This window comes from Notothenia coriiceps, unplaced genomic scaffold (assembly GCF_000735185.1).
Source record: "Notothenia coriiceps isolate Sejong01 unplaced genomic scaffold, NC01 NC01_scaffold00038207, whole genome shotgun sequence".
Lineage (NCBI taxonomy): Eukaryota > Metazoa > Chordata > Actinopteri > Perciformes > Nototheniidae > Notothenia > Notothenia coriiceps.
Genome location: NW_011370908.1, coordinates 10,904 through 27,408, shown reverse-complemented (window position 1 = coordinate 27,408; position 16,505 = coordinate 10,904). Strand labels below are relative to the sequence as shown.

Below are 16,505 nucleotides of genomic sequence, written 5' to 3'. Positions count from 1 at the left end.
TAGACGGTTATCCATTCGTCTGAACCACACTTCTTAGTTGAGCCACCCTCGTTAATAAATCTTTACCTTCTGTATGTTCTGGTGACTATTTAGAGGAGCTAGACCCCAGGTGCGGTTCTATGAAGGGGCACCCCAGTTTTACTAGTGTTTCTTGCCCCAGCCTGGTGCAGGTCTACAATTTTGTTTCTGGTGTCCTTTGACAGCTCTTTGGTCTTGGCCATAGTGGAGTTTGGAGTGTGACTGTTTGAGGTTGTGGACAGGTGTCTTTTATACTGATAACGAGTTCAAACAGGTGCCATTAATACAGTTAACAAGTGGAGGACAGAGGAGGCTCTTAAAGAAGAAGTTACAGGTCTGTGAGAGCCAGAAATCTTGTTTGTTTGTTATTGACCAAATACTTATTTTCCACTATAATTTGCAAATAAATTCTTTAAAAATCAGACAATGTGATTTTCTGGATTTCTTTTTCTCATTTTGTCTCTCATAGTTGAGGTATACCTAGGATGAAAGTTACAGGCCTCATCTTTTTAAGTGGGAGAACTTGCACAATTGGTGGCTGACTAAATACTTTTTTGCCCCACTGTACGTGTGTACTGATATTTAGCATTTTGCGTGATTATGTTTATTAAAAAAAAAAAATGCAAGTGTTGAATACTCCTATAGAATTGGATGAGCTTTCAGGCACTTGGACACAGTTATCTGTGTTACTAATGTAATGTCATGGTTGTTTCCTGACCCTGTTGTCTGCTTTTATTTGTCTTTTCACATGCATTCATACGCTAAAATAATCCCGCTTCCCATGGCTCCTGCCAGGAAAATACAGGCTTCTTGAAGGTCCTCTGTCATTGCCAAGGGAAAATAACAGAGAAGGAATGTCTTCCTGAGCAACAACCCAAACACTTCTTAATTATCATAATTGCAATGGAAAAATGAAGACAAACAGTGCTATAATGTAATACGATGATCACAGCTTCCCTCTGTACGTGGCTTTTTTTTACAATCCTTTAACTAGCATTGTGGAAGTAGAAGCTGTTTCAAAAAGATGTTTGTTTTTCTGAATGTGACATGCTTCCATTCACCGAAGTGAAGCTAACGTCTCCAGTCACACAATGACTCATCCATCAGTCTCTCAATAGACCTTTTAAGTCGATGGAGATCCTTTGCTGTCCTCATGATCCCTGACAGACAAAGCTCAGTTCAGTCCGTCAACTGCTGGTCGTCCTCCATCATTCCTCCTGCCATGCTTTCTCTGCAGGCTGAGGCAGCATTGTAAAGGAGAGCTTTTGGTGTGGAGAGGTGGGAATTAAGTGGGGGTCAGAGAGCACAGTAGGTCAGTCAAGCAGTGCATTATCAGGCCTGTCTATCAGCCTCACACCAACCCCCCTACACTCTGCTTTCTCTCACTTTGTGTTGTTTAAAGAACACTGTTTATATTAACGGAGCAAATCATTATAATAGACAACCCTATCTTTTTTTAGGTCTTAGGATTTATTTTTAGGACATGAGTCTTTTGTACATGCTCAGGATGTAAATATCTACATGTGTTCATGCAGATCACTCTAAACCACATGTTTGTTCAAATGCCCGGTATGAAGGTGTTACTTGAGCTTTCCTGTTATTGTTTCAAGTCAGTCTGTTGGCAAGTTGTGTGAATGTCTGTGCTCTGGCGCCCTCTACAGGCTGGATCCATGCTGTGCTCACCTCTCAGGATTGCATGGCGTTCGGAGGGAACTTCCTTCACAACCTCAATATTGGCATGCAGCTCAGGTAATATTGGCCTAACTGTTTATCTCATTTGAATCTATAAATAAAATGTGCTATCATGTGCGTTACTTCATCACTTAACAATATTTTGAATCTGTTGGTTTGCAGGTGTTATGAAATGGAGCGTCGCCTGAAAACCCCAGACCTCTTTAAGTTTCCGTACTTCGAGGCCATCTGTTGGTATGTGGCCAAGAACCTCTTGGAAATGCTGAAAGGTGAGAAGCTCAAAAGAGCATGTATGTTCAAATCAGTGCAGTCTAAATGTTGGAATTATAAGTGCAATTATTTCGATTTGTTAAAGACCCAATTCAGTCCTTGTGTGGTTTAATTGCCATTATAGCCTATGCATGCAAACTCAGAATCTGCATGTGGATACTTTGTATAAGTATTGATGTTTCTCATTTCACAAAGAAACATTTAATACTGGAGTTCATATGAAAAACTCAAAATCACAAAATGTGAAGATGCATGGTTCTTACTGGACAGAGAGGATATGAGCATCAGCTGGTGCAACTACCCCAATATGGAATATTCTGCGGATTCTTTTCTGGATGAATCGCATAACTGTTTGGTTTTCAAAATATGATCCCACTCTCAAAGTCCAAGTCAATCATATTTTGTGAGTCCGCAAAGATATTCTGTTTAATGAGATATAAAACAGAATCGCCATGTTTGCGAGGCTGAAAGGAAGATATTCTGAAGATTATCGACTTTCACGATAAATGAATTGTCAAATAAGTTGGCAATTATCTTTCTGTCGATTGTCTAATCGATAAGTTGACTTATTGTTTCAGCTCTACTTGTAATGGTAAAGACTGGCCGATGGTCAGGTCAGAAGGTTAATACTTCCCACCGATATCGTGCATCAGCTTGGGAAGCTGCAATAATGTACATCTTCTTTGGACAATTTTAACATTGGATATGGTCGACTGTCTTGTGAATTTTCAAGGTTTAATGCTTATTTTTTATTTCCCTCTCAGAGCTACGAGAGGACAACTGTCCACCCCCAATCTACCTGGTGGAGGGAGTGAAGGCTTTAATCAGCGCACTGAGGACGTGGTTGAAGAGAGAGGTGAGCACCGGCCACAGTGTTCTCACGCTCTTCTCCACAGAAACACACCTGCAGCTGAATAGCTCCAGTCCAGAGGGCTGTTGTTACCCAGCCGGCTCCACTGTGTGTTCTTATCTCCTGGATGTGTGTGAGTGGCCAACAACAGACTTCTTTCTGTTCACTTCTCCTGTCTGAATGTGGTCTGCTGTGTCTCTGCAGGTGACTGAGCCTTCCAGTGAGGTACCAGACAATATCAGGCCCAACCATCTCATTAAAGAGCTGACCAAGGAAATCCGCTACCTGGAGGTAAGAGCTGGAGCGAGGAGGGAAGGATATCGGAGAGGCTTAGACCTTTTAAACTGAATGCATTGATGCTGATTTTAATTGCCAACTGTAACAAAAACTTTGAAGCTAATTATTTTTGAGTTTTTTTAGCTATCATTTTGTTTAAGTCAATGAGCAGCATTTCCTAATGCATCCATTCCAATCCAGTATACCCAATAGTTTAATGGTACCACTTATTAAAGTCAATGTAGAATGTAACCGAGGAACTTATATAAATATTGAATATGTACAAATATTAGTTTACACTAAAGGTGTAACTTTGAACAACACTTTTCATTGCCATTATTAACTTCTTAGTGATCTGTTTCGTTTGTTGTCCTTTGTTATTTGACATAAAATACATCTTGCCAAAAATCCAACACACATCTGATTATGAGGCAACCTAAAAAATTGAATACAGAAAACGAAAACAAAAAAGTTTGAGTTTGGTCTTGCCTGCAGTTCATGAACTTGTGAGCATGTACATTTTGGATTTTGGTAAAACCTTGACTTCATTATGTTTAACTTAAATCACTAGGAGGAACCAGTCAGCGTTAGCAAGCCAGTGAAACCTCAGGGAAGTGTGTGTGGAGTAGCATCTGGATCAAACGGCTGCCCGGCCACTCGCGCCCCACTGGAGAGGCTGGACCACGCCCGGCAGGCGAGGAGGGCGGCCCGGAGGCTGAGGGAGCAGCAGCGGCACGCCCCCAAGGTGCCCTCCAACCTGGACATCTTAGAGCGGCACACCAAGGAGGTGCTGAGGAGGCTGGAAGTGGGACCGCTGGAGGAGGTGAGCAGCTGCTGATATCCCACAGTGGCACTTATAAATCACGTCCTCAATTAAGCATTTATTTTTCCCCCATGTCAAACAAAAACGGAAGCTTGGTGCAAATGCTCTCTAAGTGTATTAATGTATTAAGATTAAAGTCAGTGTTTTTCTTTTCTTTTAAAATAAGTGTTTAATACAGGCAAAATAATACACATCACAAACACAACCATATGATTAATGAACAATATAGCCTCACAAAAAGATGAAAAACAACATAAAACATAACAAGAGACAAACAAAGTAAGGAGGATCCTTTCAGGAACTACAAAGTATTTAGTGTTCTCCCATGTAAAGTTGTTTTTAGTTACCGTATCCTTAGTATAAAAAAAATAGTTTCCATGATGTTAAAATAAAAATACAGTCTATTGACTGATGCTGGTCTGTTCTCCTCAGGATGCGGCGTTCTGTGCCAAGGTTCGTGGGAAGCTGAATAAAGTGTCGACGGCATCAGCCGCTGCTGCCGCCGAGTCTCTAGAGGACAACCACCACCTACGGCTGATGCTCGTCAATGGAAGAATCATCAGGTGAGAGCTCGCAGCCCTTTGGTCTACACAGCAATGTTGATGCTACTTAGTCAATTAGGCTCAGTGGTCATTTTCTCAGAAAAATACGGACCTGTCTGTGCAGAAGGGAAATCTTGCCAGTTTTTACAAACCTGTCCACCCCAAAAAATAGAGAAAAACATAACGGACACTAGAGTGAGAGAGACATAACAATAGCAACCTTAAATGAATCTGCCTTCATGCAGGGAAATTAAACGGGAATTTATTTGATACCCAATAGTGTTTCATTGAAATAACAATAGAGATTTTAACAAATTTTGATGCCATGATTCTCTCTAATCTGCAATTCTACAGTCAAGATGATCTATATTATATGTGGAAATTACATTTTATTTCCTAATTTTTCAAACGTGGATTTTGTGTGCAGAGACTTGAGGCAGCCAGCCAGCAACCCAGTGAAGACGGAGGCTGAGTGGTCATCGGGCAGCCCACCAAAGAGTTGTACGGACGTGAAGTCTGAAAGGACAGAGGACAGCGGAGAGCAGCCCAGCACAGTCGGGAAACCCACGTTCCTCAGTAAGTCACTAGAAGCTATTGTTAGTCATATCATTATGATTAAACTCAAATCTTATTGTGTTTATTGTCTCATGGTGTGTTCCTGTGTTTCCCAGGTGGTCTGGAGAGGATGAAGACTGAACTCAGGGAAGAAGTGTCAGGACACTCCGGTGTGTCAGACGCAGATTCAGACAGTGACTCTCCCACAGAGGTAAATACTGAGAACAGCATCAAATGTCTTACTTTATTGATTTCTCATGTCACATTCGGTTGTTTGCCATCTTATAGCTTCATAGTGTGTCAGTGTCACTTAATGTTGTTTTGTTGGCTAAATGTTTTATTCCTTCAAAGGTTCAACATTATTATCTGTTTACATTATTTACTGGTTTATTGATCAGAGGCAGTGCACCTGACATTGTTGTAAATGCACACTTAATAAATTCCGACATTTCTGCAGCATAAAGCAGCAGCATCGTCGTCGTCGTCGTCTTCATCATCATCGTCGTCGTCCTCCTCTTCTGATGAGGATTCAGGGAGTTCCCAGGAGGAAGAGGAGGATGAAAGGGGCTCAGGGCACACCATAGAGCTGGACCAGTCTGGCCAGAAACTCAGGCACGAACACAAACCACTCAAACGGTGAGAAACACTTTATCAACGTGCAAAGATATTGTCCTTCATTCAATGGGTTGAATATGCATATTATCTTTTAAATGCAATACTCGTGTTTTTTCATATAACTGATGGTCAATAAAATGGGCTACTTCAAATATTCAAAGTGACACTCATGACTGAAAAAAGCATGAAGGAGCCTCTAGTGTACATGGTGGTATCATGGCAACACTCAAAGCAAATCAATGACGGGTATTAACTAATGATGTCCTGTGTGCTCCTTGCAGAGAACGTCCTACCTCACCCAGCACAGAAGAGGCCATTCAGGGGATGCTGTCTATGGCCGGGCTGCTGTGCTCCTCCGAGCCAGAGAAGGTGGCCTCCTCCCAGGAGTCCTGGTGGTCCGGCTCCAGCCAGGGCTCGCCTCTGGAGCGGAGGGAGGAGGCGCAGCACCGCCTGCAGGGAGACCAGAGCCCCATGGACAGCCAGGGCAACAGCAGTGAAGCCTGGGACAATCAGGGGCTCCCCAGCCCACTCAGCAGGGGCCACAGCGGCAGCCCAGAGACAGAATACCAGTACTGTGACCCCTCCATGTCCCCACCACTGCACCCCTCCAAGAGGCACGCACCCAACCCCCCACCCATCAGCAATCAGGCCACGAAAGGTTTGGAAATCAGATTTTTCACTTCACCAAGCTTTGGAAAGACCAGAGTTTGACCTTTTTGAAAGGTTGTTGTAACTTCAATGGGTTAGGGGTAGTTTCTCTGTGTGCACCTTAAATCTGAGTTCAACACGAGTGCGCATTTGCATGATTTGTGTGTCTAAAGCACTTTTAAAGCCTATCCTACTACAACATGTAACCAACACAAGTGTGATGTGGTTACTTCAGTGACCTAAGACACGTTTATTAATATGTTATGTATTTGCATTTTTCATTTAAAATTGCTTTACTTGCTACTCAGCTTTTTGTTGAATAATTATAATTTTAAAATATCTGTAGGGAACATAAATAGACTGAATAGAAAGACAATATGTTTGAGAGGAATGGACAGCAGCGTTGATGTAGAACAAATTGGACATAAACATTTGTCAGATAAGCATCATATTGATCAAACAAATGTATCATGCATGAAATCAAATACGACATAACACATACATGTGTCCAAACATTTTTAGTATAGGAGACACTGAAACTTAATTCTCACAGCAAATCGTTTTACAAACCTTTAGTAATAATTATAGCTATTTATGATTCATTTGAATGCTGTTGTCCTTTTTTCAGGCAAAAGGCCCAAAAAAGGAATGGCCACAGCCAAGCAGAGACTGGGGAAGATTCTGAAACTCAACCAACACAATCGTGTGTTTGTGTAACAGTCCAAATCTCCAAACGCAAAGAGATGCGTGGGGATGTGTTCTTTGGGGAAGAAAGAAACACTGGTGTATTTGTTACCAGACACTCTGGTGCTTCAGAAAAGGAGGAAAAAACCATACACACTGCCTGGAGTCGGCCGAATTTTGACACGTAAAACACGCTCACTGTGCATGCTAAGGAGACAGGGTATTGGATTTGAAAAAAGCAAGTGCACGACTTCACCACAAGCACACTAAGAACAAAACAGAAAGGAGCTACGGGAAGCGGAGAGGGACAAGCATGTTGTGAGATGTTCTGCTGCAGGGAAAGGTGGACCGAGGCTCCTGTGGGCATTCAAATGGACCGGGGAGATGTCGGAGGTCTACCTATCAAAAACGCTTGCTTTGCCAGGGAGCAGCTTCTGATGCCAACATCATCTGGATCATATTTTAGTATTTCTCTCTGCTGACCATCCCCCAAGCCCCCCCCCGCACAACCTTCACTTGCTTCATGGCTTTCTGTGAAAGGAGCAGATGAAACTGAGCTGTATTTTTCGAGCAGGGTCTTTTTTTCTGAAGCTCTGAGGGGGGCAAATGAGGTGCTAAGGAGAACAGAAATTTCAAAATGGTGCTTCTTGCTTGTACTTTTCTCAACTCATGCTTGTCCCTTCCGGCCTACACCTCCCTCCCTGATACACCCCCCCCCTTATCTCAATCACACCAGCAATAATGACTTTGAGGAGAGAGTGAGAGGCAGCACTTTGGAGCATCCTTCTATTTGGTGCATTACAGACTTGCACAATTCAGTGCAAACTGTACTCTCAAATGTGCACTATGTTTGATATTTAAAGAGTCTGCTTAAGGCAAGCTGCTCAAAGTGCTGCCTCTCTGAATTTGTTTAAAAATAGGAATTACGAGTTTTTCGCTCGGTCTAAAAATCCGAGGACTCGCATGATATCCTGCTTAATTTATTGTTTTATCTATGTTGCTGTTTTTTTATGTGTTATTTTTATCGATTCTGAATGATGTATTTATTAATTGAAAGAGATAATGATTTTATTATATTTCGACCCTAAAGCCTCAGTAATTCTGAGGGGTTTTCTTCTTTATAGGGTATTTTATTTTGTCTTTAACAAACTTTTTGTAAATGTGGATGTTTTAGAGTTCATGTGATCATCATCTGTTGAGTAGCAATTTACCTACTAAATCTTTGAATAGCTTCTATTCTTTCCCAACTCTTTACCCCCGTCCCCCCAGTTGAATAGATGTGTTCTTGTCTGTCTGGTTTCTCCCTGTAGCCAGAGGTGTTGGGCTATGTGCAAACAGAAACCACGTTAGGTCGAAAAATGTCAACTTTCATTATAATTACATCTGAGCTTTTTCAACTAGTGCCAGTTATCTTTTTAGCAAAAAAACAAAACAAGTATTCTGAGCCACTGTGGTCGATGCATTAAGAAGTGAACTTCTACGGGATGAGTGAATTGAGTTTTTTTTTTTTTTTTAATACCAGTGCTGATGTTCGATGTGTGTTTTGCTCGGGGTGCGCAGTTCTTCACTCTCAGGGAATGATGCCATGGACATAACCTTCGATTAACCAGTAGCCTCGTCGTGGACGCAGACAGGATGTTCTCAGCACTCACTCGAGACTTTAAAGATTCACCTCCTGCTTGAGGTTTGTTTTTTCATTGCGCAACAAAAATCATTTCATGGTTTTCATGTTGTAAAGATAAGCTGTCAGTCATTGTACTTTTTTTAAGCAAGCTTTTACAACTTATGTTAACATGACTTTGGTATTGTCCTTCACTGCTTCCTTACACACTTTCAGCTCAGTGTTATTGGAAACACTCTTGTTGGTTGACTCTAAAACATCCATGCTAACTGGCAGTCTCCCAGAGACTTTGAAAGCTTTGCTCAGTTGGCTTGTAGTACACATGACCTGCAAGGGACTGTGATCAATCTACCAGCCCCGACGAGGTGTTTCACAATGAACCAACCTAAAAGAATGAGTGTTCATCACATTGCCAGACTGATCGCCTCCTTTTTTCTTACACTACACTTTAACATTTGAACTCTTTGCATGTCAAGTCATTGAAAACAAGAGCTGGCCCGCAGGCAGGGCTTGTAATAAGCTGTAGTATTCATCGTAGTTTCATACAGTCTTTGTTTCGTATGCAACTCTCGGCATTTGTGAAATGTGCGTTGGTTTTTGCAACAAAAAAAAAAAGTTTTAAACTTCTTATGATTTAAAATATACAAACACTGGCTAACTGACACTGTTAATGCGTTGCATTTTGTTTCTGCATTTCAAAAAATTGCGTGTAAATAAAATTAATGAAATAACATGCTTGTCTTTTCTGTCAAGCCCAGCTCATGTTCGCGTTGGTTATTGTAAAAAAGGCAACATTTTACATATTTTTAAAGATCTTTTTATTAGTTTATTTACAGAACTGACTTTTGGGATATCCAGAAGATTTAGACTTGCCCCGCAGCTAGAATTCCTCATTGTGACCTTGAAAGGAAACAGATTTACTACAGTGGACCAAAACAAATGCCATCCAAAATTGCCCGTATAAGGGACACCTAGCTAAAACCAATGTTTTCTAATACAACATTTCTGCAACAAGTTATAATATTCAGTTTTTCAGTACCCCATTGCTATACATAGCGTACACATTAATAAAAACATCTGTCCATCTCTTAAAGAGCTGTGCATTAATTGACTGAGTCTCTTGTAATAAGACAGCGATAACCTGGTTGAAAAAGACTGGTGAGTTTATGGCCAAATTTAACATCAAGTTCAAATGAAATACCTAGTAGTTCATATTTAAACGTCATTTGACAGCATTGTAAATTATGAATTTCTTAGTTCAAGAAGATTCAGATTTCCCTCCTGTGTTCTGGCCTTCAGGCAGTGAATTACATACTGTATAAAAAAAGCTGGTTGTCCTGATTTGTTAGCATACCTTTGTCCTTTTTAAGCAAATGAAACGGAAGAAATGATCTTATTCTTCGTCATCTGGTGGGATTCCAAGCTCCTCATCTGTCCATTCAGAGGCATCAGGCCAGGGGAAGTGACCCTATGAAGAGCGAAGAACCTTCACTTAACGTTTGCATTTCAAATTAAGGTTAGTGGACCTTTGCTATTGCAGTCTTTCCATTTCGACTCCTGACTTATAATGAAGCTTCTAACAAATAGTTAAACATAACTGCATTTCAATTTATTTCATACTGGACATTGTAATTTAGTCCAACATAATCTCATATTCCACCTGCAGCAGAGGGCCATGCTCATGCAGGGACTTGATGGTAATGTATGTTTACTTACATGCTCCGTTTTGGGGCTGGATACTGTATAATTAAAGTTTACTGAAGCAGGATTACTTACCATGACTGCATCAGGGTCGTGCCAACTGTGCCAGAGGATCCAGAACCACATGGTACCGCTAAGCAGCTCGGAGGTCAAAACATGTCTCTTCGATATTATGGGGAACTGCCTGTACCGTGGCACTATAGCCGGTGTGCCGCTACAACTAGAACATTAAAAGCACAACAAAACACTTAAAATCAATATTACATAGTATACAGGATAACATTTACGATACTTTAAGTTTTAAAGACAAATCACTTTTTAATTAACGTTTGTGTACGCAGGTCGTTTGGCTAATAGCTGCTAGTGGGTTTGACGATACTTACTTTCTGATCGTTATCCTCTGTGTACCACGTCTCAGGAGCTGAGATCCTGTGCGAAGGACTCCCAACGCCCTTCCAAAAGAAGCCATGGTTGCTAATTTCCCCGCAACCAGCCCTCTGTTGGTTATTTTTGTACGATTTGACAAGCTAGCCGTCTCGCCGAGGAGTCACCTTCTCCCTTGTCAATAAATGACCTCCTAACATCGACGGCTGTGATTGGACTCAGTGTTCACGTCCGTTGTTCTTGTACGCTAATTGGTTGAATGAAAATACCGTTTTAAAGAGACAGCGCCCTCTTCTGTTCTCCTGTTCTGAGGACTCTCCCTTTGAGTTCAACCAGAGCCGTATAAAGATTATAATAATTAATGTATTCATATATAATAAAGTATTTATACGGCTCTGAGTTCAACTGTTTGATAACTTTTGTGCATAGTATTTTACTTTTAAATAAAATAACGTCACTTGTATAGCCACATATGTGCAACTTTAGATAGACATAGAGACACTTGTATGCTTTACTCCACTACCTTTTCCTGACAGCTTCAGTTGTTATTCAGGACACATTTTTCTACCCTCTGATTTATTTTCATGGTTTCAGAGTGTACAGTGCATAATTACCTTATCCCTACAAGAGAAACGTTCACCTTTTTAATCTTGACTTAGAAATACGAGATGTTTACCTATTTTGTATTTGGGCTACCCTTACACATTTGTACCTATATTGCATAACTTCATGGTAGTCAGAACATTATATTTGATATTTGACTTTCATTTACGTATCTATGCATTTAATAAAACCTGCTCTAAATACATGACATCGGGGAGGCTATCTCTGCAGAGCAGGGACACAAGTCCTGGTAATAAGAATTAAATTACAGAGTTACAGGGAGTCAATGGCTCATACATGTCAAATTTCCCTGCATTGCCCACTAGATGGGGCCAAAGGCTAAACTGGTAAGATGAAACTCTACCGGATGCTGTACTGTTTTTGTGTTGTACACGGCATGGTAAGGTTTATGGTCTTTACGAGAAGCATGGGGCCGTTTAATGTCTTTGTGAAAAGTGGCAAAGGATAATGAAGTGCTTATGCAAGTTATCTAGAATGTGAAGATCACCACAATTTAATAAAACGTTAAGGGTTTGCTTTCCGTCACATCTACATGGCAAAACATGGGGTTACCACAAACACATGTTAAAACATATGCATCGGGTCACTTCTTGGACTGCGGTTGTGGTCGAACATTGTTTATAAAGCAAGTACTTCTCAGGATATGAAAACAGGAAATAATAACATAGTGGCGAGAACGCGCACGGCGCCGCCGCCCATGAGTGCTCGACCCTGCGTGCACTCAAAGAAAGAAGTCCTCGACGCCATCTTGTTTCCAGTCGACAACGATAACAAATCCCGTGCAACAACAGGAAGTCTCTTCTTTTATCGCCCGCGGCGAGTAGTCAATGTCCACTGCATGGGCAATATAAATATATTCATGTCGACCACTCTATGTTGTACCTACCAGAGGCCCCTATTTAAAATAACTCCACGCATAGTAGCTTACGTTGTTACCTAATGGCGCCTGGTCTCTCCGGTTGCGCCCCTCTCCCCTCACAGCTCAAAGCCCGCCCACAAATACTAGCTGCATGATGTCATCGGAAACCAACTATTTCTTTTTTTTTTTTTTAAATGAACCATTTCTTTTTGATCAATGGTTAACTTTCCACCATCTGTGCGTCTTTATCTTAAATTGAAATAGGGAATATCATCTTCAAACCGAAAACGCGATGGGCACAACAAGGGTCATGGATACATGTTATCCTCTCCGAAACCGACAGTGATCTTTTTTTTCATCGGTGCATCCTCCAGAGCCGAAACATCTCCGTTTAGAAGCGGGTGATAGTGGCTCGAACGGGCCATGTTTTACCTCCGTCGTCCGCTAAGTTTATTTCAAACAACCCGACTGCCCGTGCTCCAGCAGTTGCAGCGGTCCAGCACAAGTGCGCATGCGCGGGGGGATGCGGTTTCGGGTGGGGGAGGGTAAATAATAAATGGAAACGATGAGAACATCCTCTCTCAACATATGATGTCAAAGGGATTTCTCCCGACATATTTCTGGAGATTCAACTGTAACCGACTTAGCACAACAATACACCTGTCTGAAACATTGCTATAATTATTAGTTGTCAACAATTCCAGCTTACGTTTAGTTAAATGCTTGTTAAATAAATCAAAAGGGTTACAAGTACATTATAGAGTTACTTACTGATGGTTGCATTAAACATACAACATATACTTAATATGTTTACATTTTGATAACACAGTAAATTCAAACGTTTGCAAGCCTAATAAATGAGAGTGATGTAAGTCTGTTTATCCCACCTTGTTATTTGCACTTGCACGGTGTGAATAGCACCAACAAATAGGCTTAGTGTGTGTGTGGTTTATGAAATGTTCAATAATTTCGTAGCCCTGTATGGTCTGTTTTCTTTGTCCTTGGTATAATCTTATTGGTCAGTGTTTCATGGGCCACCCTTTAGCATCAGCTCAATATACAAAATGCTTCTCTTGTGTAAGGGGTTACATAACAGCTTAGCCTCCTCCTGCATTGGGTAGCGGATTTACGTGCTCCTTTTCAACTAAGGCAGTGGGAAATCAAGGATTCGTGTTCAAAACTACCACATTTTTTATTTTATAAACTTAGATACATTTCAATTATTCTCATGGCAGAATTAATAAACATCTACTGTGGCCATTTTAGTCCCAATTGCCACCATAGCCTATGTTTGATAATGGACACACGAACAGACATAAACTCAATGACTCAAAAGCATTGCCGTGAATACAAAAATATAAACTGGCTCCGTTTTGTTAAATCATTATTACCCCTTTCTCCCTGAGACGAAGAAGAGGAAACAGTAGAGGAAACAACAGTAAATTCAAACAAAACCTCCTGATTGAAAACATCCCCACATCTGACTTCACTTTCATCAGATGATCGTGAAGATTACAAGGGAATTCATGTTTACACATCACATTGAGACTAAGATTTCTATAAAGTTGTTCTTGATTAAATCCTAAAGAACGTCATCAAGTGTAATATCACTTAAATAATTTTTTATGCTAAGGTCCCAATTGACTTCTAATCCTTGACGTTCTTGTCCGTTTGACAAGCATTTTCTAAAGATTGCGGGCGGCACAATGTAAATCCAGAGACAGAAATAGCAGTCTTGAGGAATCACAGTCGTGTACGCGCATAGAGCACGGTCACGTTGCCCCTGTGAAATTGGAAGGGTAACCCCGCAGTATATGGAGGCGGAGCCCGGGTTTAGCGATGGGCAGGGAGGGGGGCTCGTGGGGGAGGCGGAGTCTCGGCAGTCCTGGCAGGGCCGCCATTTTTGCAAAGGGAAAAGAGACTGGTTTGAGGGGATCTAATTTCTAAAAGTCGCCGATGACTAGGGTGCAGTTTTAACGGTTTTGAATAGATTTCGAGTCATATTTGGGTCATTTCGTAGAACAAGGAAGCCAGGGATTTTTCACAGCAAAAAACTCTTTAGACGACAAGTTTATATACAAACATTTTAAAGCTTTGCTAGGGATCCGCAGTGTGTGGACAGAAGTATTGTTTTGGTTGTGGAAGCTGTGTGGAAAGCGACGGGGGTCTAACCCAGGTCCCCTTATTCGCTATTCAGATCATCCAGAGTGGACATAAAACGGTAAGTAAACTGCTCTAAGTACTAGTTGTAGGGTGAGCACAAATCCGACCTGGAAGGCTATTGTTGGCTTTAGTTAGCTGGCTAGGCTCATCATGCTGATGCTGGCTAACGTAGTTGTATTATCAGCTGAGTTTAGCTTGCTAGCTAGCCGAGCAACACTGTTAGTTAAGGGGTCTGTATGTGTTTTGTACTTTATTTTTACGTTTGCCTTGATAACCTATTAAAAACGGCTTACTAATTGACACGTTTTTTAATTAAAGTGGCAAGTTGGCAAGCGTAACGCCAGGAGACCTCTTGCTAACTAGCGCATGCTACTAGCTCAAATTAGCTTGACACAGACCGAGCAGTGCATTGACTCCTATTTGAAAGTGTGGCGATACACAAACGTCATACACATGTATCGGGTCAATATTATGTACAGTTCGTATTAATGTATATAGTTGTTTGCCAGAAATAACACTGAATACACATTCACGTATTGGTAACGTAAAACGAAAATGCTGCAATTAGATTAATGGCTGTCCCATAGCCTAACGTGTAACGTCTTTGCCACAGCATACAGTCTCGGTCAACAACAGTTTACATTGCCAGCAGTGAACTTGCCTTTTAAAAATACGACACAATATTATTACTCACACTTTGACTATAACCATGAGGCGACACGCTTGGTGTTTAGTTGGACCAAGATACACTGCGGATCATATTGCGCACGGTTTCTACAATTTTAGTGTAAATAATGTGACCTCTTAAAAAAACGTTACCCGCTTTATTTCTAACCAGTTAATTTATGTCTAAGGTCCTTGCAGCTGACCGCAAACGCGCATGTTCTTTTTTGACACCTCCTGTTACTTTACAGTATTTGCATCTTTGTCAACCAGCATTAAAACAGTACATTTACAATTAGTTACCAACTTGAATTAGTCGTGGTTGCTCCCACCCTGCTTAACCAGAGCACGGGACATTATTTCCGTTCAGCGAAATGTCATACAATGCCACTGTTCAAAGCCAGGGAACAATGAGTTTTTACATGCATGTAAACAAATCTATGAAGGTGTTTATTCTAATATACCTCAGTGGACATAACCAGCTGTTAAAATAGCTTAGATGTCTAGCTACATTGCGCAGTAATCTCGTAGGCAACAGAGTTTATATGGAATTGTATTTGTGACGAGATGTAATCGATAATAGACCCAATGTCAAACAAGACGCTCGTTTGGTTGTATTCGGGCTAAAAGTCCATTTCAAGATCACTTAATTTAGATTCTGGGTGTATAGGGTTCAAATGCTGCAAGCGTGGGGGAGGGGGTGTTACATTTGGGCATCTCACCCCAGTCATACAATTTGTAACTCCATCTCGAATGACAACCCCTAGCCATGCCATGAACTATCGCAATTGTTTCATGCGACCTGAAACTAACAAACGTATGCATGTACAAGCGGATACATTTGGCCCGAAGCAGTTATCTGTCAACGCTGAAATTGTCGCTCTTTCCTGTCTGTGACGAGCAGAGCAATAATCCACTTCTTTCGTGTCGGCACTAGCCTACTTTGCTAACTTTAGCCCTCTACGCATTATGTCGTTAGCCCATGATCGATACCGCTAGCTTTGTACTATACACAACCGGTCGCTGTGGCCTGTTATTTACGGCTCTAAACAGGAATTCCAGGTTACTTTGTGTTGAACGCTGTTTCGTTTGCTTTCTGCATAACTGTTAAAACGTACAAATAAATGCGCCTTGTGCTCCGATTGTTTCGCTACTCCGAATGCCAATAAACTTAGCCTGCTACATTTTCAGAGGCCATTGCTAGCTGATTAGCTTACTGGCTTCGCTGTCGACGAATTCACAAAAAACCCTAATGGTAACAACACAGAAACTGTACCGACAGAGTGATACTTAAGGTAGAGTGTATGAAAGAGGCGATTGAATGCATTCTTGGGGATTTTCCTCCCATGGCGAGGCTCCCCTGGCCACACGATTGTCTCGCCGTCCTGAGAAAAGCGCTATGAAAATGGCGACAGCACCAGGGTGTTGTGGAAACATAATAGCAACGCTGTAGCCTCCACACCCCTATCGGCAGGACTGACTGCAGCGCCAACACACTCACTGGGAAGCAACTACAC

General features: G+C 41.4%; 2 protein-coding genes across 3 annotated transcripts in view; one reads left to right on the top strand and one right to left on the bottom strand.

The window, feature by feature from the left end:
• The window catches only part of LOC104968057 (lysine-specific demethylase 7B), a 23,727-nt gene extending 14,402 nt beyond the window's left edge, over positions 1 to 9,325 (top strand). The window contains exons 8-18 of the mRNA XM_010797614.1: positions 1,680 to 1,767; positions 1,873 to 1,979; positions 2,745 to 2,836; positions 3,035 to 3,121; positions 3,678 to 3,929; positions 4,362 to 4,492; positions 4,899 to 5,047; positions 5,143 to 5,237; positions 5,484 to 5,662; positions 5,923 to 6,299; positions 6,918 to 9,325. Of these exons, the coding sequence (XP_010795916.1) occupies positions 1,680 to 1,767; positions 1,873 to 1,979; positions 2,745 to 2,836; positions 3,035 to 3,121; positions 3,678 to 3,929; positions 4,362 to 4,492; positions 4,899 to 5,047; positions 5,143 to 5,237; positions 5,484 to 5,662; positions 5,923 to 6,299; positions 6,918 to 7,006 (1,646 nt within the window). The 3' untranslated portion in view covers positions 7,007 to 9,325. The remainder of the gene's footprint in view (positions 1 to 1,679; positions 1,768 to 1,872; positions 1,980 to 2,744; positions 2,837 to 3,034; positions 3,122 to 3,677; positions 3,930 to 4,361; positions 4,493 to 4,898; positions 5,048 to 5,142; positions 5,238 to 5,483; positions 5,663 to 5,922; positions 6,300 to 6,917) is intronic.
• ndufb2 (NADH:ubiquinone oxidoreductase subunit B2) overlaps positions 1 to 10,892 on the bottom strand; it is a 21,071-nt gene extending 10,179 nt beyond the window's left edge. Inside the window, exons 1-4 of one of the 2 annotated variants that reach the window (XR_800780.1) lie at positions 10,679 to 10,883; positions 10,371 to 10,515; positions 9,949 to 10,062; positions 9,395 to 9,494 (exon numbers count right to left, since the gene is read on the bottom strand). Coding sequence is in view for 1 of the 2 variants with exons in the window: in XM_010797615.1 (XP_010795917.1) it covers positions 9,988 to 10,062; positions 10,371 to 10,515; positions 10,679 to 10,764 (306 nt within the window). In the remaining variant the exon portion in view is untranslated. Of the gene's footprint in view, positions 1 to 9,394; positions 9,495 to 9,948; positions 10,063 to 10,370; positions 10,516 to 10,678 lie in introns of those variants that run through there. The other variant, XM_010797615.1, reaches the window with a different exon arrangement.
• Positions 10,893 to 16,505: the final 5,613 nt, after the last annotated feature.